We start from the raw sequence: 24,672 nt of genomic DNA on the forward strand, positions 1-24,672 counted from the left end.
TTATTTGTGAAATTGACACATAGGATGATATAGAAGAATTTAAAGTAAAATTGGTGGCAGAGGAGCCACAATAGAATATTTCAAATCATCCAACTTCAGATTGCTTCTATTGTGTGCAATGTATGAATATGTAACAACAAACTCATTATGTACAATTATAATGAACCAATAAAAATATGGAAAAAGATAGTTTCTAACCTGATATTTAACTCTGAATTACTACATTTCCAAATGAATGCAAAAGAATGTCATACATTCTCTTTCTTGACCACAGGACTTTTAAAAATTTAAGACTCTTGCAAAACTTAGTTCTGTCAACATTTTCAATCAATTTTGTGCTATGCCTTGGAATTGTTGAACAGGCTTCAAAGTCTTGAAAACTGTGCTTTTTAGCATAGCTGCAAAGTGGAGTTTGTTGAGTCCTTTCAACTTAATGATGAAGTCTGTCCATCTATGTGATGTGAATTTATGCATGGTATATTTCACTTCCAGATGATCTCAACATAAGTGGCATCATAGCAGCTGTAGTAGTTGTGGCCTTAGTGATTTCTGTGTGTGGCCTTGGTGTGTGCTATGCTCAGAGAAAAGGCTACTTTTCAAGTAAGTGAATTTCACCCTTCTTTGATAACACAATTTCCTTTGGATATAGTCTTCTTATGAAATGCTGTTTCTTCTAAAAAGTCCTAACAAACTCTGGAGAATATTTTTTTTCACTGATTTTCTGCTATAGAAGATGCTCAAGGTAATATGCAGGTGGGTTGTGAAGCATCTTGGAGAAAAAAGAACAAAGCAGTCATGTTGCAAAATTCTAAGCAACACCATAGCATGTGTGAGTGGTATCCTTGGAGTGGCATAGTGTAGAGACAGACATTCAATATAGATTGTGGTATATTTATGTGCATGCTAGACCCTCTTATTTTAAATTAGGAATTGAGTATTTCAATTTTTATAAGCAATTGTATTGAAATAAACCAGAGAACTATTTTATCAGTGTTGAACAGTGAAATGTTGAATGTCAAGTTTAGCACAACTGTAGAAGATCATTGTTTAATCAAAACTAGAAACCTACAGTATTGGAGACACTTCCATACAAGGTTTTTAGTTCAAGTTAAACTTGAAGAAAGTTGTAACTTCAGCACCCATTTGATGATAGAATAGTGGGTGAGATTTAAAAATAATGTTTTATTCTCCTAATATATTTCTTTATTTCCAGTCTTTAAAATCATCTCAAAACTGTAGAACTCCATTAGGTCCTTTGGCAATAGTGTATAAGTTGAATCTTTAAATGGAATAATAAATAAATTCATAGCATGAAATAAATATTAGACCCACTATTTTATAAAGAGCATTAATTTTAGAATATGGGTTTAAAAATAATTTATACCAAAATAAAAATTAAATTTAAGAGGAGTTTTAAATAATATTTATAAATAGATATTGAATGTAATAAAGTATTTCCATAAACATGGATTCAAGGACATTCCCTATAAATAAGAACAATTGTTCTGTGAACTAATAGTATTATTCTTGTTTATACTGCTTCAATTTAATCCCACATAATGTAATTTTATGAATGGACTCTAGCCGAGACCCCCTGCTGGTCACCAGTGAAAGTACTGCAAATAAGATTACTTATTCAAAATTCTTGTAGTCTGTATTTATACTTGCAATGAATGTCTGTATAAGTATTTTTTAAAAAACTTTTTCATTGTAGATAGACATAATACTTTTATTTTATTTATTTATATGTGGTGCTGAGGATCTAATCCAGTGCCTCACACATGCGCTGTACCACTGAGCCACAACCCCAGACCCTGTATGAGTCTTTTTTTATTTGTTTGTATGAGTATTTTTAATGAGGAGCTGGCAAACAAATTTTTCTTCAAATACTGAATTAAAGAGTTAATTTGTATATTAAGGGTTATTAGCTAATAATGTTATTCACTTTTTCATCTGGGAGAAAACCTACCCAAGAGAACCATATTCTTGAACTTGTGTTTAGGACAGAAGTTGGCAAATTTTGACCCAGAGACAAATCTGGCCCCCCACCTGATTTTCTGAGGCCCCAAAACTTTTAAAGATAAAAGTTCGCAATTATTTAATGATAGGAAACACTAATTTGAATCCTAATTAAAAGAAATGATATCCCTCACAATGAGTTCTATTTTTCCAACTATTAGGACTTGTATTATAAAACTTTATTATTATACTTTAAATTTTATCAATAAAAATTTGGACATTTATTTTCTTTCTTGTTTTATAAGTACCTAAATAGTATCCTTACTTTTGCCTCTGGGACAACATAGCTTAAAATATTTGCTGAAAGTTTGCCAACCCTTGATTTAGAAGGTATAAATGTCAGCAAGTGAGGATTGAGATTAAAAAGACATTAAGCAAACTTGTATTTAAATAAATCTGTCATCCCATATGAATTCTTGCATTAATGATTTATATACTTATTCTTTTTGTAGAAGAAACTTCCTTCCAGTAAGTATATTTTCTTAAAATGCATGCCTTTCCCTATATCCACTGTTATTCTATTATTTATCTGTTTACAGTCAAAAGTGGGATATTGGGTTATTTCTGTAGGTGTATTTCTAGGGAGTTTCTCAAATATGTCAAGAATACATTCTGCCTCATGCCTCATGCCTTTTTGTAAATGATGAGTAATTACCAAGAGAAGAATCATGGGCATTAATTTGACATTATAAGCATTCCCTTAGTACTATTTTAAAATATATATGCATTTACTGCATTTTGCTAAATTTAAATTTTTTAAATAAAATTTTACTAGGTCATTTTTTACATTTAATTATCTATTTGACAACAATGTTTTAAGGACTGGCAAAATAGTAGTACACAAAACAAGACCAAAAAAGTTCACAAAATACTGCTTAATAGAACTTATATACTAGTAAAGAAAGGCAGAAAGTCAACAAATATGTGTAGTATACAGTATGTCAGATTGTGTTAAGCAATATGGAGAAAAATAAAGCAAGTAAGAGGATAGGGAATGCACAAGGTAGGAATGAAAATTATTTTAAATAGGATAGTCAGGAAGGGCTTCCCTCAAAGGCGATGTCTGAGAAAGACCTTAGGAGGTGAGAGAGCAAGTCATGCAGATATCCATGAAAAGAATGTTCATGGCAGGAAACAGAAAGAGCTTGAGTGAGCTAACTTTCCATTACTATAACAAATATCTGGGATAATCAGGTTAAAGACAGAAAATGTTTTACAAGTTTCAGTCCAAGATCAGTTGACCTGGTTGCTTTTGGGCCTGTGGTGAGGCAGCGTGTTGAGGCAGGGGGTGTGAGGTTGAACAAATCTGTTCACTTCATGGGGGCCAGAAAGCAAAAGAGAGAGGAAGAAGAGGGAATATCTTCCAATATTTCCTTTTTGTGCCTGTCCTCAATGACTAATTGCATCACACTTGGCCCCACCTCCTAAAGATTCTACCACTTCCCAAGAGCTTTGCATGCTAGGAACCAAGCTTTCAACATATGGACCTTTGGGGGCATCCAGAATTCAAACTGTAGTAGAGCTTAAGACCAAACATGGCTAAAATGTCTAAGGGATATCAAGGAGATCAGTGTGACTTGAATAGAATATAGGAAACAGATAGAAGGAGATGAGTATACAAAAGAGGTCAGATTGTATGGAGACCTTCCCAGGAAGTTTTGAGCAATTAAATGTTGGTACTTAGTTAAAATAGGAAGTCATTGGAGGGCTGTGAGTGGAAGAATAGCATGATCTTACCTAATTCTTCAAAAGTTCCATTTGGCTGCTCTGTTTAGAGTAAACCATGAGGTAACAGGGGGTGTTACCTCATGACCAGTTAGGAAGCTACTGCAATACTCAAGGCAAGAGAAAATGGTAGCTGGATTTGGGGAGGGAGGAGGAGAAAGAAAGGGAAGATACTGGGGAATGAGATTGATCAAATTATGTTAATTGCATTTATGAATATGGCATAATGAATCCTACTATTATACCTAATAATGTGCCAATTAAAAAAAGAAAGAAAATAGCAGTTGGTACCAAAGCAGCAGTGTTGGAGATGTTGAAAAGTGATAGAATTCTGGAGATGTGTGTGTGTGTGTGTGTGTGTGTGTGTGTGTTTAACTATTTGCTGATCTGTTGGATATGGGCTGTGAGAAAAAGAAAGCAATGGAAGGTAGCTTCAAGGTTATGAGAAGGATAGAGTTTCCATTTATGGAAGTTTGGAAGATTTTAGGAGGAGTGGCCTTGGAAGTGGTGGTAGGGTAGATGAAGAGGTCTGCAGTATTTGGAATTTTAATACTCAATAAACTTATTAGACTTCCAAGTATAGCTAATCATTAAGTATCTGAATATTCGATTTTGGAGTTTGGGGAAATAGTTTCACTGGAGATGGAAATGTAGGAGTCATTGGTATATGAGATATGAATGAGATCACCAAAGTCCCAGTTTATGTGTGCTTGATTTGTGACTGTCCTTCCTGTACATATGGACATGGCAGTCCCTACTGTGAGTCTAAGGGCTCTCTCCTCTATTCCCAGCTGCCATGGTTTCAGATACACTGTCATCTACATCTTTTGAAGACTTAGCTACCATTGATTTCCTGTTCCCAGATGCCTGGTCCCACCCCTCATAATATCCCAGTACAAATCCAGGGTGAAATCCAAGTTATCAGGACTAGGAGTAGCAAAGGAGGTGAGTTCAGAAGAGCGGGGTAGCCTGAATGTGTAGCCACCACCCCACCCCATCCCACCCGACCCCCAGGCAGTTGCAAGGACTTCCATTTTATTGAGAAAGATGAAAATAATTGGAGGGTTTTGAGCAGAGAGATCTCATATTACATAAGCAGTGAAGGAGTTTAATGCTTTTTTGAATTAATGTCTCTACAAAACCAGATAATATTTTGGAAAGGAGTATATTTATTCCTTGACACCTTTTCTCCTGTTCATTAAGTCTACAGCTTTTAAAATTTATTGGAATTCTACTGCAACCCCAGTCACATGTAAATCTTTCTATTAATAAAAGTGAATTTTGAGATTACAATAATTAAGCTTTCAAAATGCTTAATGTTAATATATTAAGTTACATAGCAATAATTGCACAAAAATCATTAGTATATTAGCCATGGGCTACATTTAGATGCACAGGGCTTCACTCATGGGTACTTTGTTGCATGGCTTTCTCTGTGAATATTGCCTATAAATACAAGAAATTTGGTTATAGTTATTGGCTAACATAAATATTCATCTTCCTGCTGATAAAATGTATGGAGGTAATGTTAACTAAATGAGGATAGTGTTTCAGAATGGGAGGTGATAATGCAGTAAATCCTGTCTCTTATTTTCCACAAACAGGAAGGGTAGTTCTTCATCTAAAGCCCCTACAATGAGTGAAAATGTGAGTATTTTAAATGTATATTTACAGGACATATGAATAGGGAAGGGAAATGAAGCAGTCATATGGAAGTTGTGAATTTTCACTTTTAATGTACTTTGTATTACTGTCTACTACTGGCATCTAGAAAGATGTAAGTGAACATTAGCTTCCTTCCCCCCACTGGTATAGCATGATAAGGTAGCTCAGCATTTGTAGATCAATTACAGGAAGTGATCTTTATCATATTGTTCTTTTTCTCTTATAGTATATTCTATTATCAGTCTGCCTCCTTAAGATCACTAGGCCTGCAGTTTTCAACTCTATTTGATAGATGAGGAGGTTAAGGCTTAAGTTCATATGGGATGGAAATGGTGCAGCTGGAGTCAGGTACCTTGTTTCCTAACGCTTTAAATAGATCACTCCCAGCAGATCTGTGGTTCTAGGATTTGCCTTTGGTTATTCAAAGGCACTTGGGAAATTTAAGAATATGAAATATCCTCTGCTAGGGCTAAGAGGATTTTAGAAGTCCTAGAAAGGCAATAAGGATCTGACTCTGATGGTTTAGAGAACATTATTGCTTACGTTTTATAGTTTTTAAGTGACATTAAACTTTCTGGGTTATTTTTTTGAGGAATATAGTGAGGGAAGAGGAGTTTCTAATGTTTTTAAGGTCTTAACTCCCGCTTGAAAACCAGAGGGTTCCCAGAATTCCTCAACACTCTAGAGCAGAGATTCTTAGATTTCCTTTCAGTAGAGCTTAGGGTGAGGCATGGACATTAGTATTTTAAATACTTTGAGCCTAATGGACACTAATATTTAACACTGATTTATTGCTCCATAAAAATTTCACAAATTTAATATAAAACTTTGATTTTTAAAATTCATTTACTCCAGAATCTATCACCGAAATCCCCATATATTTATATATAATTTACTACACTGAAAGCATATTGTTATATAATTAGGGAATAAACAATGTGTAACTTCATACTCATTCCTATAATTTATGGAACAAAATAATCCCATCCCACCAAACACTGAAAGGAATGTTGTAACTAAGTTGAAAGAAAAGAAAGACTTTTCCTTTTTTCCTTTCTTTCTCTCTGTTGCCAGTCATTATCTCAGAGTTAGTCCCCTTCAATTCTACCTTATATTCAGCTGGGTTTTTAACCTGACAACTCTGAGCCTCATCACTCTGTGTTGTGCAGGCTGTCATATACTGCAGGATGTGTAGCAACAGCTCTGGCTTCTGCCCCGCTAGATGCCAGTAGCATACCCCTAAGCAACACTATTTTTAACTTCCAGTCCTGCTTCCTCACTTTCTAGACATAATTTCAAGTACCTTGTCTCCTAGTATTTACTTATTTAAATCCCCATAAAACAGATTTCATTAAATATGTGATGATTTTTATCTCCATGATTCTTATAATGGATATAGTTTGATATTCAAAAGGCTTATATGTATTTCCTTAAATATGTATTAGTATATTATATTTAAACTTGATTTGTTTTCTTTTTTCCCCTAGGATTTCAAGCACACAAAATCCTTCATAATTTAAAAGAATTCTACTTTTAAGATACACCAAAACCACAGTTGTTACAGATATTAAAGTATTATAAAACTCTGCTTTGTCTTAATTTGCAAAGAGGTACATAACAAAATGAAATTGATATTTCATTATGGTTTTTTATGACTTGATTTACCTAAAATTGTTATTTTAAGCAAATAGTTCTGTCATTATCCAAAATATGATCTGGCTTCTTTTGTCTGGACTAAAGAACAGGAATCAAATTACTTTAAAATATTTTGATATTTGTGAAATGTTAACTAATGTTCTAACTTCTAGAGAAAGTTATTACATCATACTGATTGTGAAGTTAATCCACAAATCAAGCAAATACAACCTGCAGACACCCTGTGTGCAAGAGTGTTATCTAGGAGGTTAAGAAAATACTGATAGATGCAAAAGGATTCTCTGGTCTCATTTCTACCAAAATCCTCTTTATAATATAATCCTTAGTCCATTGCTCATGTATCACTAATGTACCCACAAAAGGGAGGCAGTGAGGTTGGGTCTTATACCCAAGGGTTTGCACTTTGTATTTACTTTCATTTCTGAGAACCAAAAGTGACATGAAGAGAAATAGCTAATGACCAGGGCTCACAGGTGTGCATAGGACTCACCTGGTGTGTGTTACTTATAATTTTGAGAAGTAAATACAAACCCAAATGGGCTTATTTTATCCCCACTGATGCTTGCTGCTATTTCCTTTCCCTAAGACTCCTTTGAAGAGGCTCCATGACCTTGACATCAAGGCTCAACAGTGGAGCCCACACAACTTTGCAGGTATCTTTTGCTGCATGAGTGGTGGCTTCAAATCTCTGTCTCTGAAAATCATTCATTGAAATTCTGGGCTGGATCAAGTCCTACACTGTTAAAGCCATGGGGTTGCCAATCCTTTTTATGGCAAATCAGGGATTAGGAAATAAGTGGTTATCTGGTAAATAAAATATAAGGAAATGAACTCACTGCCACTCCCTGCCTCTGGCACCTGCTTGAGCCATAAAAGGCACTTGAGGAATGATGGTTGAAATAAAAAATGGGTCTAACCATCTGTTTTCTGAACTGATTAACCATAAAAACCTCCAACTAGTGTTAGAATATGAAAATTCCAACAGGTCACTTAATAGTAAGAGCAATTAAGCTGTGTAAAAAAAAAAAGCAGTATCTTTTAGAACTGCTTTTGATTATTTAATCCATATTAAAAACAAAATATGGCTACAGCATATCCTGTTATTCCAGGAAAATCTAGATGAAAAGTTGATTCATGACTTTTGACAACTCTGGCCACCATTAAGTCATTTTCAGAGGAATCTGCTCTTTTCACCCAGTAGCAAAGCAGAGCCCCAGCTTTCACTGAGCAAATGGATTAAGCACTCACCGAATGCCTGCTGTGGACCTGGACACCAGGTCACTGGGAAGATGCCTTTTGTCAGCCTGCTCCCTTTGACTTGTCTGTGGCATTTGATGCTCCTCACTAGAGTCCTTTCTGGTTTCTATAACATGTTCTGCCCCCAAAATCAAATTATCACTATTAGCGATTAGCAAACTTTCTATAAAGGGCAAGATAGTATATATTTTAAACCATATGGCTCCTGCTACAACTACTAGACTCTGCCATTGTCACCCAAAAGCAGCCACAAAAATGAGCATTTCTGCATCCCAATAGAAACGTAGCAAGCACAAGCAGGATTTGGCCCACAGGCATAGTTTCCCAACTCCTGGTGGCAACCCATGGAAAACACCTATCTATAAATTTTTCTAAATGCTGCTTTAATTTAAATAACACAAATTCATATTATAAGAGGAAACTTAAGTAGTGCCTTAACTTCACTAAATAGAGGAAAAGCTTCTTTTTTAAGCTATTAAAGGCTAGATATCAAACGATTCACTTTACGCAGTATAAACATCTAACAGTCTTTGTGCCAAATATATCTTTTACAGTATCTTAAAATATTGTATACAGCTAAGTCAAAATCATTATGTAAAAATGATTTCTTCTACACATAGGATATAGTGTGAGCACTAATTTTTCTAATTATTAAAAAGTTGTCTATCTGTGGATCACTGGTATCTGGGCTGTTTCCGTGTGTGTGTGTGTGTGTGTGTGTGTATGTGTGTGTGTGTGTTGTTGTTGTATGAACTTGAACACAAACAACTGGTAAAATCCCATTGTAATTCTTAGAATTTTAATTTATTTTCATGCAGTGATATTGTATTGTATGAAGATTGAGGCTGTAGAATCAATAATAGTTTGTTTTATTTTAATATTGTTGCTGTTGTAACTAGATTCACTTTATTTTTAGTTGGGGGTTTAACCTAACTTAATCTAGAACAATGGGTTGTTTTTCCATACAACTTTACAAAGAACTTCCTTCAGTCCACAGCTGGTTTTGTTTGATTAAAGTCCATATTAATAAAAATAGCTGAACTTAAACGTTTTAGCTCCAGTTAACAGTGCAAGGGAAGAGTCACCCACCTATTGTTGTTCAGTAAAAACCAGGAAACTACACCCTCTCACCATCTGAAACTGCAAGGCTAGCTCTTCAGCTGCTTATGATTAGAATCTCATCTCTTAGTTTAGTTGCTTGCCAGAATCTCATATGTTGGGAGGGGGGTCCTGAAAATAAGGAAAAACTATTTATTGAACACTTTATATATTATACAGAGCTGGGGGTGGATAGGGGTGAGCGTGTGTAAAGCTCCATTCCTCTCAAAGATGGTATAATGTGGCCAATGTCATCATTTTATAGATCAGGAAACCAACTCATAGTTGGTGTCTTGCCAAGTTCAGAGCTGGTAAGTATTTGGGTGTTTGTGAACCCAGACCTATCCGATCCAGGATGTTTCATACACCATCACCCACCCCACTCCCCACCCTCAGAATTCCTTCCTTTTAAATTCTCCTGATTTTCTGTCACATTTTTTTTTCATCTTCATCTTCCTTAATCTCTGGCTTCACAAATTTGTAATGCCTTTCTGTCTTCCCTTTCTCTCCTACTAGTCTAAATGTAGTGGTAGGGCACTGCATGCTCATCCTCTCTCCCCTTACCCTCCATGTAACCAAATCTATAGTCTTTTTTTTTTTAAATACTTATGCTAACCATAAAGAATGCATTTAAGTTCTATTTCACTACCACCATCCTATCTCTAAATTTCTCCATGAAACCTCCCATTTATTCACCGATCCCATCATTAATTGGCTTGAATTTTGTCACTAATTAACCAATCCTATTATCTCATGTTTTTGTTACTATCTCACTTTTTGATTTCTGGGCCATTCTTCCCTCAAGTAACTGTTTTAGTTACATTTTTAATTTCTCCAATTCTACAGCCACCTTTTCCCTGTCTCCCTTCCCTTACACCATCTGTCAGTTGCTGTTTACTGTACTAAACAATTTCAGTTCCCTTCTCCCTCTTTTCCCTTCTGCTAGCTAAAAAACCTTTACTCTTTCTTTACTATCTATTACTAATGTCTAAATTCCATGGCCTTGAATTAAAGGCTCCCCTTGCACCCTACACATTCATATCATGTTGAAACAACCTACCCATTTAGCCATGTGTTCCACTATCCTCTTTAATTGCCTTATACATTTGTCAAACTCAGCTATGGTCATTTTATGTTAACAACTATCCCCCCATACATTTATTTATAATATTCCTTTCACATGGAATGCTGATTCTCCTAATCATAAGATTTACAAATTCCGGGCTGGGGATGTGGCTCAAGCGGTAGCGCGCTCGCCTGGCATGTGTGTGTCCCAGGTTCGATCCTCAGCACCACATACAAACAAAGATGTTGTGTCCGCCAAAAACTAAAAAATAAAAATATTAAAATTCTCTCTCTCTCTCCTCTCTCTTAAAAAATTTACAAATTCCTTCAAACTTAAAATTTTTTTATCTTGTCTCTTGTTCTACAAGTTTTCAGAACACAATTGGTAGTAATAACTGGTAAAGAGATTCAAGGTAAACTAAGCTTTCATTTGTTGGTACTTTCTAATATTTATTTGATTTTTAATATTTATCATACTTTTACCTGACCAAGTTTGGGGAAAAAAATTACAAACTGAGACATACTATAGTATGAAATGTCTCCATACTTTCTATTAAGAAAATGTTATCAAAACACGTGAAAAATGTATCAACAACAAAAACTTAAGACTGAAGGCAGACTGTTTTAAAGCTAAATTTTATCACCTATTTTCTACTTTGTACTATTTTTAAGGCTACTTAAAGGTACTATAAAAATTGGGCTGGGAACATAGCTCAGTAGTAGAACTCTTGCCTAGCATGTATGAAGCCCAGAACCATACACACACATACACAAAGATAACCATTAAGTAGATTTTTTTAAATCTGTAGCTGAACTCCTATAGTTGCCCTTGCTTTTTCATTTTTCACTCCTTTTTTTTTTTCCCTTATCCTTATTAGTATTGGGTGTCTTGAACCCAGGAGCATTCTACCACTGAGCCAGATTTTTTTTTTTTTTTTTTTGAAACAGGGTTTTTCTAAGTTGCTGAGGCTGGACCCAAACTTGGCAATCCTACTGCTTCAGCTTCCCAAGTCGCTAGGAAAAAATTTGGATGTGCTCAATGCTCGGCTCCTAGCAGTACCCCTTCCATTTTTGAGACTGGGTCTAAGTTGCCCATACTGGCCTTGATTTTGTCATCCTCCTATTCAGGCTCCCAGGTAGCCAGGGATACAGGGGTGTACCATTGTATTGGGTCAATCATTCTTAAATTCACTTTACCATTGAATGATATGAAGATAAAAGAACCTTATTTTTTTAAGTCTTAGGGTAATACACAGCACAGAGATGAGGTTTTATAGACAGATACGAATTTAACCGGGACTTTTTCTTTTGTTTAGAGGCTGAGGACAAATTTCCAGTTCTCTAAAGAAAATGAATACAATGCATATGAAAACCTTCTTTGCTATTCATGAGAACAGTGCTACCTTGAAGTAACCGCCCCAGGCCACTTTCCCTTTAATCCTTAACCTACCATTAAGTACACATAAACTGAAGTGTTGTGTATGAATGGATTAGGAAGGGGAAGGAGTGAGGGAAAACAGAAAGTGATGTAGACAAAAAATGAATTGTCTAAATTTTTTCAGAATGAATTAAAGTTAGGAGGGGAACTATACAACAACATGCCTCCAAGGAGAGAATTACTTGCAAAAACTGAAGGTGCCTGCCAAGGATACAGTAGCTATTTGAGCAAGGTGAAAGATAGTTGGGGAAAAAATGTGGAGGAGGGTGCAGCACCTATTTTCCTAGGTAAAAACCTGTGAGTTATTATGAGTCCAGTATGCATCTCTGGAAGCAGGTGGCCTTAAGCCTTCTTGCCAGTGTCTCACCTAAAGCAAACATCTGAAATAAGAGACTGAACTTACCATTAGAGTGAAGTTGAGAATTTGAAAGAGATTACCATTGAAGGTAATCCATACAATTGAGGAGACTTCCTAGCCCAAAGGGTAACCCAAGTACTCATAAATACACCTTACCAGAGAACAAGCACTGGGAAACCTTCAACGCCAGGGACAGCAACAATCTGAGGAACAATAGTAGCAAAAAACATACCAAAAAAAGAAAAAAGAAAGAAAAAGCCCTAAGTGGTTTAAGTAAAATCATCTAGAACACTACAACAGACAATTTTGGTCACTCTTAAAGGTAGCAATAGATAAGGTACACAAAGCGCTCTTCCAAGTTCTCCCTAATTTTCCTCATCTCAAATTTCCTCTTGGAACTCAGACTGGATTAGGTCCCGTTCTAACACTTTCATTTTAATAACCTATAAAGGCCCTATCTCCAAATATAATCACATTCTGAGAGTACTGGGTATTGAACTTTGGCAAAAGAATTTTGAGGGACTACAATTTAGTCCATAACATTAGGCAAGGGGGAAAACATCTTAAATGGCTAGATGCCTGGATGAGAGCCTTTGTCATAAACATAAAAGGCAGTTTGTCTACCTTGGTCTGCAGAATGAGTGCCTGGCAGGCTGAAGTGCTGAAAAAAGGCTGGAGTTTGCAGAGCTGGGGCAGCTTCACTGGAAAGAAAATGGGTCCTAGGGGAGCTGAAACCTTGACCTACATCACCATCACAGAGGCTCACAGGGAAGACAGGGAACACTTGCCAAACCAAAATTTAACTATAAGCATACAGCCCTATAATGTAGGGAATGGGAGTGGGGTGATTCACAAACAAAATCCTATTTCTATAATGAAAGACAGATTGGGATGTTCAAGAAAACTCCAAATTGTTTCAAGACAGATAAAAAACATATGTATAAGACAAATAGATGTGAAATTATAAAAAGTAAAATTCAACTAAAATACATGGAGACAAGATGAAGCAAAACAGAATCAATTAGTTCTCTACTTTGAATGGCATTTGCATAACTGACGCAAGGGGCAGCTTGGAAGCAACACAGATGGGGAAAGTAGTGCTGTTTCCTGGGAGGTTGGAGAAAGTCCCTGAGCATTCCTCAAATACACACACACACACACACATAGTGTGTGTATATATACTTATTACTTTGTCCCCCTCTGCTAGGTTATACCCAGTGTCTCACACCTGCTAGGCAAGCACACTACCACTGAGTGGCATCACCAGTTCTCAATTACTTTTAAATAGTTGCATTATTAAGCATCAGTTGATTTCAATGCCTATAATTACTTAAATAAAAGTAGTTAAATCAATCTGTCATTGCTTATCTGCATATATTAAAAAAAAAACTCTTTTCTTCCTACTACTTTACCCTTCCTAATTCCTTCTCCACACATTAATCATACTTATACCATTAAGAAACATTTATATCTAGCTGCCATCTTGCGTCCCTGCGTGTGTGCGCCTATCTCAGCTGGTCTGCCTGAGACCCCCTGAGCGCCAACCCTAGTCCCCGCGAGGCCCCATTTCCGCTCCGACAAGATGAAAGAAACTATCATGAACCAGGAAAAACTCGCCACACTGCAGGCACAAGTGCGAATTGGTGGAAAAGGAACTGTTTGCAGAAAGAAGAAGGTGGTTCATAGAACAGCTACAGCAGATGATAAAAAACTTCAGTTCTCTTTAAAGAAGTTAGGGGTAAACACTATCTCTGGTATTGAGGAGGTGAATATGTTTACAAACCAAGGAACAGTGATCCACTTTAACAACCCTAAAGTTCAGGCGTCTCTGGCAGCAAACACTTTCACCATTACAGGCCATGCTGAGACAAAGCAGCTGACAGAAATGCTACCCAGCATCTTAAACCAACTTGGTGCAGACAGTCTGACGAGTTTAAGGAGAGTGGCTGAAGCTCTGCCCAAACAATCTGTGGACGGAAAAGCACCACTTGCTACTGGAAAGGATGATGATGATGAAGTTCCAAATCTTGTGGAGAATTTTGATGAGGCTTCTAAGAATGAGGCAAACTGAACTGATCCACTTCTGAAGAAGATAAACTTGAAGAAGTTACTGGGAGCTGCTGTTTTATATTATGACTGCTTTTTAAAATTGTTTTGTTTGTGGATCTGATAAAATCTCGATCTCTAATATTTTTAAGCCCAAGCCCCTTGGACACTGCAGCTCTTTTCAGTTTTTGCTTATACACAATTTATTCTTTGCAGCTAATTAAGCTGAAGAAGCCTGGGAATAAAGTTTGAAACAAAGGTTAAAAAAAAAAAAAAAAAGAAACATTTATAGATCTTCCGTAAGATGTTCCTCAGATTTGACCCCAGCTATGGAGACATGGTAAAACTATTTCCCTTTCAAGTTATCTACAACTCATAAGTGTTTATTTCACATTTTTAAAGAAAATATTTAAAGGTTTATATTGACATGTTGGAGATATTATCAGATCTAAAATGTCATGATGATTTTTCCTTTTTAAAATAAAAAAACTTCCTTGAGAGTTTTCTAGGGTTACTGAAATTTTAGCAGTACCCTACTGTCACTAATCTAGGATGTAATTGCTAGATCTTTCATTTCTTGGTCAAAATAACACCATATAATCTTTTTTGTGCCGAGGGTCAAACCCAGGGTCTTAGCACATGCTAGGCAAATGCTCTACCACTGAGCTATAGCCCTAACCTCTAATCTTTCAAAGTATACTCCTTTTTAAAGCATTCCTCCCTCTTTGTCACTAACCTTTCCCTTTTCAATCTATAGGAGCTATAAAGGACTCTGATCTGCAAACAAGTCTGGATTTTGAGTCAATAGAAGTTAAAAGCACAATAGATGGTCCTACTTAAATCTAAAATTACTCTGAGTTTCCTGAAAAATCTATGACAAATGATTTGTAAACCATTTTTTGAACGTTTTAGGAAAGGGTGTATCATTCCCTGAGGGAATTAAGTCCATACCACTGAAAAGATTCCTCCTCTGCACTCTGAAAAGAGCCTGGCAGGGATCTGGGCAAGCTGTATCCAAAATCTCCAACATCTCCATCTGCTTCATTATAGTCAAACAAAAGGATTTAAAAACAACCCCAAGACACAGAATTCAATACACTCAAACATACATTCAACATCAGCAGATAATTTATTTGGTATCAGAATTAAAACAACACTTAACAGTTGTGAAATTGTTTATTTTGAAACTTTTAATTAGCTGTACAATTAATTCATAACGAATTACCAGATTCATTTTACATTTCTTCAGGATTGGGGTTTTTCAATGGCTTCAAATTTGGGATCTAAATAAGAAGAGGGGAAAAAAAGGTTCAAACTTAGCCATACTAGAATAAAATGCATCCAGAATGTTTGAAGATTTAATTCATCAATCTTCAGAATTTTTTTTTTTAAGTGAACATCTGTCTTTATTTTCCAATCTATATTTTGTGGTACTCAGGATTAAATAATAGGATCTTATGCATGCTAGGCTAGTGTTCTATCACTGAGCTATATCCACAGCCCTTCCTAAATTTAATTTAGTTTTATTTTGAGGCAGTTCTCAGTAAGTTGCTCAGGCTGGCTTCAAATTTGCAATCCTCCTGCCTCAGCTTTTCCAGTCACTGGGATTACAGGTGTGCACCACCATACCCAACTTGAACATCTGTTTTTAAAATCTACACAGAAATTTAACAATAGTTAAACATTTATTCAACACTTTCTATGAATGAGGCTATTAACTGACTTCATGTATGTCATTTGACTACAACTACTGTGTATAGAGGAAGATACTATCATTCTCCTCAAATATAAGATGAGGACAACAGATTCCAGTGAACTGTCCAAAACCACAGTCAGTAAGCAATACTATTAGGATTCAAGATCAAACAGTTTGATTTCAGAACCCCATTGCTTAAATTGTATGTTATGCCAGGTATAGTGGCACATGCCTGTAATCCCAGTGGCTTATGAGGCTGAGGCAGGAGGATCACAAGTTCAAGGCCAGCCTCAGCAATTTAGTGAGTCCCTAACCAACTTAGGGAGACCCTGTCTCAAAATAAAAAATAAAAAGCACCGGGAATGGGCTCATTGATTAAGCGCCCCTGGGTTCAGTCCCTGGTACCAATAAACAAACAAACAAACAAACTGTGTTATATGATCTCCTACACTAGCAGCAAATGCTGGTCGAAGAGCTCCCATGAGCATATTTGGTTCTAAATAAATTCACATGTCATTGTCATTTAATCCTCCCCTGCACAAAAAGAAAGTGTAAATATTCTCCACTTATAATAGTTTCCTGTGAGAATGAATCTTCAACCAAAGAGACTTACCTTCAAATTTGAAGTTAGGGAATGTGTTCATGTCCACTTTACCATACATTTGCTTAAGCTTAAAAAGTTCTCTCTCCAAATCTTGTTGATATTCTGGGCCAGTATCAACAGGTCCTCCAGATGCTCTGTTGTGTAAATGAACAAAAAACCTAACTGTATGTCCCACTTTAAAAAACAAAAATTACTCTTCACCATCAAGTTCTAATAGACCTTGTAATGGTATTCATAGAGGGAAAGTAGATTTTTCAGGAAAAAAACAAAAACAAGTATTTCCACTTATATTTCAATTCAAACTATTTTAATATGATGAGGTTTCAAATAAAATGAGGTAATATCAAACAAATCTCTTAACACTCAAAGTATGTGTCAATGATCCTTATTAAGTTAGAATTCTTCAGAGTCTAACTTGCAATAAAATGTCTGTAGGCTCTGGAGTCAAAGACTGGTTCCAGGCTAGGCATGCATGGTGGCACAGCCTGTAAATCTAGTGGTTCAGGAAGCTCAGACAGGAGGATCACAAGTTCAAGGCCAACCTCAGCAACTTAGTGAGGCCCTGAACAACTTAGCAAGACCCTGTCTCAAAATAGAAAATTAAAAAAAGGGCTGGGGATGTTGCTCAGTGCTTAAGCACCCCTTGGTTCAATTCCCAATACCAAAACAAAACTAGACTGGTTCCATTTGAATGTCATCTTTCCCATTCAGTAAATGCATAAACCAGAGCAGGGCAGGAAGTATTCTAAATGTTAAGTTTCAACATAAGAATGAAGGTCCTACAAAACAGGGACTTAAGAAAATTAAAGAGATAATGGACATAGCAAGCATGCAATAAGTATTATTTATTATCATCTGCTTTATATCAACCATCACAAAATACTTTAAAAAGATCTTGTTGCTAGGTCAGACATGGTGGCACACTCTTGAAATCCCAGTGGCTCAGGAGGCTGAAGCAGGAGGATCTTGAGTTCAAAGCCAACCCCAGTAACTTAGCAAGTCTTTAGCAACTTAGCAAGATCCTGACTCAAAAAAAAAAAAAAAGGGCTGAGGAGTAGGTTAGTGGTTAAGTGCCCCTGGATTCAATCCTTAGTACCAAAAAATAAAAAAGATTTTTTTTTTTTTAAATTAAAAGATCTTAAGGTTAGAAGTATAGCTCTGTAATAGAGCACATGCTTATCATGTGAGAGTTCCAGGGTTCAATCCCCAGCATCTAAAATTTTTAAATAAAAAGAAAAGATCTTGGGAATTTTCTCTCTACAATAATGTTCTATCAAAGAAGCAAACTGTTTCAAACCCTCAGCAATTTTGCCATTAGAAGAAAAAGATGACATATTTATAAAAATTTATACTGTCAGGTAGTTAAATGATAAGCTTTGAAGACAGATTTAACAAAAAGCCAGTCAAATTTAGAAAAGATCACCTATACTAAGCTAATCATGGGAAATTTAACAAAGGTGGTATTTGAGATAAATCATGAATTTACGGCTAGATTTTAATTCAAGACCTTCTAAAACTGAAAAAGCAAAGAAATGGAGGTGGCAAAGCACTGGTTAAATGAGGGGACACTGAGCAGTCTAGAAGGAAAATCCAGCAGAACCCAGTTCATGTGAGGCCTGGAACACTAAGCCTGGTGATTTGCATTTTATTTGCTAAGCAATAAAATGAGAAAAAATTAGAGTTGGGCTTTGGGAAAATGAGTATAGCACCATGGACGAGCAGCAGAAGCAAATATGTCTAATTTATTCTTTGAACAAAATTTTCTGTTTGTCATAAGTGTTACTACCTGCCTACTAATGGATATGATAAACAAAAAAAAAATGTTTTTAAAGAGAGAGAGAGAGAGAGAGAGAGAGAGAGAGAGAGAGAGAGAGAATTTTTTAATATTTATTTTTTAGTTTTCGGCGGACACAACAACTTTGTATGTGGTGCTGAGGATCGAACCCGGACCTCACACATGCCAGGCCAGCGCGCTACCGCTTGAGCCACATCCCCAGCCCCGATAAACAAAAAATTTACAAAAATTCTTTTAAGGGTAATATTTTCCCACATGCCCTTATCAAAGCATTGGTAAATCTGTTAAAAGATATTCCACAAAGACATATAGACAACTCCAACTTAAGAACCCGATAATGATGTTTCTTCTAATGGACCCAATTTTCTTTTCAGTCAGCACTGTTCAATAGAACTTCCTGTAATACCAGACAGGCTCTATATCTGTTTAATATCCACATATATCTGAACAGATATTGATCATTAGGAAAGATATTATGTATTTTTCTTTAAGAATGCTGGGTGGGGATCAAACCCAGGGCCTCATGCATGCTAGGAAAATGCTTTAGCACTGAGCTAGACTCCTAGCCTGAGCACAAGAAATATGGATAAGATGACTGAAGAACTGAATTTTTATTTATACTTACCTGCAATAAATTAGAATTTTAATAGTCCCACATGATAATGGCTGCCAAAACAAATAGCACAATTCTAAATAGAGCCTTCAATCAAGACTTTCAATGTTTACCTTCAGGATATTCATAAGATTCTCAAGAGGGATGAATGACCCCAAACACTGTCCTCAAAGACAGTATAAAAGATCTCTCCCAAGAAGCCTTTCAAATGCCTCAAGATGGAAAGGAGGATTTCTTCCTATGAACTTTCCAAACACAGAATATGTCACTCCCTAAGCACCTAACCATTTACCTTTTGTTGTATTTACTTGTCTAAAAGTTTTTTATCCTAATTAAAGAATATTTTAAAAATGCAGTATTACCCACCAGAGTTAAAATAACCCTGTACTTTGCAAACAGCAGACAACTAAATGAAAGAAATGGAACTATAAATTGATATTTTTCCTAAGATTTGAAAAACGGCTGATGATGGCTAAAGTGCATATCTAAAACTGTGTGGTTTTGTAATCAAACTTTTCTTGGACTTTTTTTTATGTCATTTTAGTCTTTTGTCCTTTGACATTCCCAGAGCTATATGACTATGAAAATCAGAATAATTCTCTGACACAAGAATCAGAATACTTTGTTTTCTTCCAAGTGGGCTAATCGATGTCAAAGGGACTTGCTTTCCTCAAGTATAGCTGCTAAATGATTTATAAGATTCTACATACTTCTGAGTTTACTCAGTTCATAATAATGACATTACAGTAAGAATATATTTTAAATGACAATATGACATTATTAAAATATATTTTAAATGACATTATGGATTTCTTCCTGGGATTCCTTATAAAGAAGACAGTTTGTGACTCAAATCATAAAACTTTGATATTTTGAATAGTTATATTTACACTGCAGTTGATTTCCTATCTACTTACTGTCTCTTTGTTTTATATTCTCTAATCTTGTCCACGAAGAGTTTCTGTATGGGATCAAGATCCTTATTAAATGCCACTGCTGTAACACCAATGTTCCTCTTCAAATGGACAGAGACTGCAGACCGAATGACAGAGGAGAACTTGAAGAGCCTCTGAAGAACCATGGTGATTCTATGGTACTAAAAACAAGCATTAGAATGTTAATGCACTTCTTGCAAAACACTTCTAAATATATCACATGGTGGGTGTTTAATCCTGCTAATTGTTACAGAACTCAGTCTAAACCTAACCATAGTTCCCTTCCCCTCTCAATTCACACTGTGAGATTTTTGCTTCTTACTAAAAGGCTCTAGGACCTAGGAACAGTTAGGAATTCAAGCTTGAGGCTCCACCAGCATTACAGCAGAAAGTACAAAATCTGGGATGGGATTTTTTTTCTAACAGCCTTGGACCAGAGGAAATAACAGAAGCAGACTATTAAAACACTACCTACCACCAGCAGGAAAAGAAAACCTGCTCCCAAATGAATGGGCTAGGTTTCTCCAATTCCTCAAAAGGCTAAAATGGAACTAGGCAGAGACTGTAGGCAGATGCTGTAGCTAGGGACAACAGCGGGAAATTCATACTTCACAGACCCACAGGGAAAGAAACTGCTTTGCTTATAATAACTGCAGGTTTCTAGTCATTTAAAAACACCGTAACAACCAAATCATCATCCAAAAGAAAGAAGAGGGGGAAAAAGAAAAAAAAAAAACCAGCACAAGTAAGCCCTGTAACAACAGAAGGTAAGATAAGACAGCATGACCTAATCAGTGAAACAGAATTTGCAAAGGAGATGAAAGTCTGATCTTTTTTCCCCTGGTGCTAGGGATCAAACAAAGGTCCTTCAATGTTAGACAAGCTACAACTCCAGCTCTGAACGTCTAAATTTTAAAAATATGAAATTTAACAATAGCTAAAATATATTATTTTTCTAATTTAAAGAGAGTTCCAGTAGATTATTAGAGGATGATCTCTTTTTAGACCTGGTTTTGTGATTTAATGATCAAATGCAAAAAATATTCCAAATTAATAGAAAAATTTCATCAGATTAAAACTTAAGTTTATAAATTTGAAGGGTTTTACCAATCCCTAAATTGAAATGGTGACAAATACAGCCTGGTGATATTTCTTCTTCTTTTTGAGACAGGGTCTCAAATGTTCCCCAGGCTGGCTTTGAATTCCTGGGCTCAAGTGATTCTCCTGCTTCAGCCTTCTGATGGGTCTACAGGCCCATACCATGTGCTCAACTTGGCTTGGTAGCATTTCTAAACCTAAAAGTGTAGTCCCAATATACTAACATGCTTCCCATGCCCTCCTCCAAACTAATAATTATCCTCATCCCGACACCAGACTTACAAGAAGTCATAATAGATAAGTCCAGTGGTGGTATACAAACCATTACTAATCTATAGTAATAGAGAATTGAGAAGAGAATTGGGAATAAGCAGTTAAGAAGCTTTTAGAGCAATTCAACAAAATTATTTTATGCTGTGAACTTAATAAAAATTATTTGTATTCTGTGTGTTTTGTTTCATTTTTCCCCCTTCATCTCATTTTTCCAATAATTCATTTTCATTGTATTCTTCAAAAGCACCCACCAGGTTGTATGGCCTTTCGCAATGAAAGTTTGAGAAGCACTAGTTAGAAAACACTAGAGTAACAAAATGGTTCTTAAAGTGGAAGAAAGGGGAGATTTTATCTCCCAAGAAACATATGGCAATGTCTGAAGACATTTTTGGTTGGTCTGACTAGGTTGACTGCTACTGGCCTCTAGTGGGCAGAAACCAGGGATGCTGCCAAATATTTATAATAACAGCACCCCCACCTCACAACTACCTTATCTAGTCCAAAAATGTCAATAGTGCCAATATTGACAAACCCAGGAATAGCAAATAAAAACTACCCAAAGAAATCATAGGATCAGCAAGATATCCTTCACTAGAGAGAAGGAAAGTAAACCATTGAAGAACTGAAAGAATTCCTGTACTCCATCAGGAAAAAAAAAAAAACCTTGAGAAGACTACAAGCCAACAACAAATGCCTTTATAAGGTACTCTGTATCATTTCATCTTTATACATACATAAATTGAGGCATAGAGGTTAAGTACTCTGGTCCAACATTACACAGGAGAATTGAATCAACATAAATATGTAAAAAAACATCATCCAACTCAAAGTTCTTTCCCTTCTGGCAAACTTAAGAACATGCCTAACACCCAGCAGTAATGTAACATCTGTTCAGCCCTCCATATTTTGCAAAGTACTACTTCATATATCCCCTCCTTGTAACTCTGAAAAAAGAAACTTAAAGAGTTTACAGAAAGGTGTTCTTACCCCTGCTTTACAGACGATAATATTATAAGAAAGTTTATTAAATTGCTCACATCCTCACAGTTAATATGCTCTAAAGCTAACCACAAAGACGTCATTCCTACAACAACTTGGGTGAAATTCATTTTCTATTACCTAAGTACCAATGACTCCCAAATAACATCTTTTTCCTGAAGCTTCACAACATATAATAATATTCTACAGCTCTCATGACCTAAACCCTACGCTCACCCCAAAAATGAACCCGTAATCCTTATCAAAACTTGTTGCTCCTCCATCACGTCCTTTCATTTTTCTGATTTAATAATAAGTGTGTATAATCCACCATCACGAGGACATATCAGTACACAAATAGGTGTAATACCACATGCGATAAAATTACTTATTCAAGTACTAGCAGAGCCTATGTTAAGGACCTAACGTAAAAAGAATGGGAAAGGTATTAGCAGGAGGGTACTGCAGCCCTGGCAGTCCTTACCAATGGGAGATAGCACGGGTAGCCTATTTATAGTGACCGACCAGTCAAAGGCTAGTTCATTTGTCTCTTCAGTACCTAATTCACAAAGCTGCCTACCGAAATGTTAGGCACCCTCTCACAATTTTTAGGTGGGATGCACAATTTTGGGATTACTAACTGCCTCTTTCTCTTTTATGGTGCACGACCTGCCCAGTGCATAGCTCAGAAGATTCTCCCGCGTGTCCTGGGCGCCGACAGGTTTGGCAGCAGAGTCCCACCTGCCTGACCTTGGACTGCCCCGAACGAGCTTCAGACTCACGACCCCCCAGCTTCCCTTCCTCCCACGTTCGCCTGCTGGGAAGGTATTATCGATCTTATTTTTGGGTCTATGGCAAACTTGAAGGCCTAGAAGCGCGGAGTTCGGTCGTGACCCTGCGCCATGCCACGAAGGTGCCAGGCACACAGACTGCTTTCTCCTCCTACTAGGGAAGAGGTTACAGGCTGCCCCGGCTGTGTGAAGAAACCCAGAATCGCTGTCCCAAGGGGCCAAGTCGGTCTAGCTACCGTCCCAGTCACCTTGCACTCAGTCCCGAGCTGCCAGAGCCACCGACGCCGCCACAGTTGTACTTCCGGCCCTGGCTCCGCCCCCCCGCCTACCCGCCATCGCAATGCATTATGGGCGGCCATTTCAGTCGTTCGACGCTCACCGGACAGGAAGCGTCTCGGAGACAGTCTGCGACCGGACGGCTGTAGGTGAGACAGAAGCCAAATAGGAGGAGGAAGTGGAGGGTAAGTGCTTCCGGGTCCCCTGGCGAAGACTCCGCCATCTTTCCTTCGCCTAAATTGACCTTTTTTCCTCTTGGAAACATTGTTCTGTACGCATGCGCACTTTGGCCTTTCACCCCAGTTCCAGCCCCCCCTTCCGAGTCAGTGTCATGTTTCTTGAGGTTGTTGAGATGTATATAGTGCAGGGAAAGTGAAAAAGTGTAAAACAAGTTGGATTGGGGTGTTGTGCCTCGCGGGCCTCCGTTGCCTCGGGTGTTCGCTTCGCATGCCCTGCTGGGAATTGTAGTCCTGAACCCGGGGGTGCCTGGGAGGCGGGAGAGGGCTCGGGGTTTCTCAGCGCCTATTCCGCGGGAAGGGCCCAGGAACCTCACACTTCGAGTCGCGGGAGCTTCAGGTCTTACCCGGAGAGAGGCTGCACGTGGAGCCCGCGCTGCTGCCGTTCTCGGGCGGCTCTGGAGCGCGGGCGAGGGCCGACAGGGCCCATTCCGGAGCGGGTGAGTGCGGCCGCGGGGGAGGAGGGGAGCGCGGGCCCGCACGGGCCGGCCTCGTTCCGGGGCCTTTTCCCCCACAGCGGCCCCCCCGCGGCCGCCTCTGTGTTTTGTTTCCGCTGGTCCCCGGCGCTGTGACTCCCATTTCCGTTCGTGGAGACTTGAGGGAGACGGGCGGGGAGGGGCGGGGGGCGAGCTGCGCGGGGCCCGGGATCCCGCGCGCCTCAGCGACCCTGGCAGTACTTGCCGCCTGTCGCGGTTTCTTATGCTTCTGTCCGCTCTTGGCCGGTCGCAGTCGGCCGTGCTCTGTCTCTGTGGTTGGGGCATTCCTGACGCCCCCAGGATGTCACAGGAAGATGCACACCCGCTCTCGTCTTCACTTCAGATCCATTTGTCAATATAGAATTGTTTCACGGTTGCACCAAAACCATTTGTTAGTCTATGCGAGCACCATTTTTTTTTTAAACAAGAAAGGAACTAAGGGGATAATAATGGGTTAATGTAGCTTGCCAACTTTTTTTTTTTTTAGTTTTTGTGTAATGCGATGTGCGTGTTTGGATTTAGGGAATTGTAGTTGTTTAGGTTAAGGGTAGAGAGGACCGTCCCCAATATTGCA

The 24,672-nt window shown here is 37.6% G+C and overlaps 4 protein-coding genes across 8 annotated transcripts in view; 3 read left to right on the forward strand and 1 right to left on the reverse strand.

The window, feature by feature from the left end:
• Positions 1-8,999, forward strand: part of Jam2 (junctional adhesion molecule 2) — a 26,365-nt gene extending 17,366 nt beyond the window's left edge. The window contains exons 7-10 of the mRNA XM_048803862.1: positions 493-600; positions 2,472-2,487; positions 5,349-5,391; positions 6,897-8,999. Of these exons, the coding sequence (XP_048659819.1) occupies positions 493-600; positions 2,472-2,487; positions 5,349-5,391; positions 6,897-6,929 (200 nt within the window). The 3' untranslated portion in view covers positions 6,930-8,999. The remainder of the gene's footprint in view (positions 1-492; positions 601-2,471; positions 2,488-5,348; positions 5,392-6,896) is intronic.
• The window catches only part of LOC107136413 (transcription factor BTF3-like), a 26,843-nt gene extending 12,252 nt beyond the window's left edge, over positions 1-14,591 (forward strand). The window contains exons 3-4 of the mRNA XM_048803535.1: positions 9,624-9,628; positions 13,842-14,591. Coding sequence (XP_048659492.1) covers positions 13,864-14,352 — 489 coding nt within the window. The 5' untranslated portion in view covers positions 9,624-9,628; positions 13,842-13,863 and the 3' untranslated portion in view covers positions 14,353-14,591. The remainder of the gene's footprint in view (positions 1-9,623; positions 9,629-13,841) is intronic.
• The window catches only part of Gabpa (GA binding protein transcription factor subunit alpha), a 43,013-nt gene continuing 32,209 nt past the window's right edge, over positions 13,869-24,672 (forward strand). Inside the window, exons 1-2 of one of the 3 annotated variants that reach the window (XM_015478663.2) lie at positions 13,869-13,997; positions 23,749-24,066. The gene's annotated coding sequence lies outside the window, so the exon portion shown is untranslated. Of the gene's footprint in view, positions 13,998-23,462; positions 23,576-23,748; positions 24,067-24,672 lie in introns of those variants that run through there. The other 2 variants (XM_048803532.1, XM_048803531.1) reach the window with 2 other exon arrangements.
• Atp5pf (ATP synthase peripheral stalk subunit F6) lies at positions 15,434-23,977 on the reverse strand. 3 transcript variants are annotated; one of them, XM_015478664.2, is made up of 4 exons: positions 23,490-23,977; positions 19,953-20,131; positions 16,637-16,761; positions 15,434-15,610 (listed from the first exon to the last, which is right to left on the reverse strand). In XM_015478664.2, exons 1-4 carry the CDS (start codon positions 23,649-23,651, stop codon positions 15,573-15,575), a joined length of 504 nt encoding a protein of 167 aa, XP_015334150.1. In that variant the 5' UTR covers positions 23,652-23,977; the 3' UTR covers positions 15,434-15,572. The 3 variants fall into 3 exon arrangements, with proteins under 3 accessions (XP_015334150.1, XP_015334151.1, XP_048659491.1); XM_015478665.2 differs by having other exon boundaries at positions 23,359-23,570; XM_048803534.1 differs by lacking the exon at positions 23,490-23,977 and adding an exon at positions 22,804-22,821.

Source organism: Marmota marmota, unplaced genomic scaffold (assembly GCF_001458135.2).
Source record: "Marmota marmota marmota unplaced genomic scaffold, marMar, whole genome shotgun sequence".
NCBI lineage: Eukaryota > Metazoa > Chordata > Mammalia > Rodentia > Sciuridae > Marmota > Marmota marmota.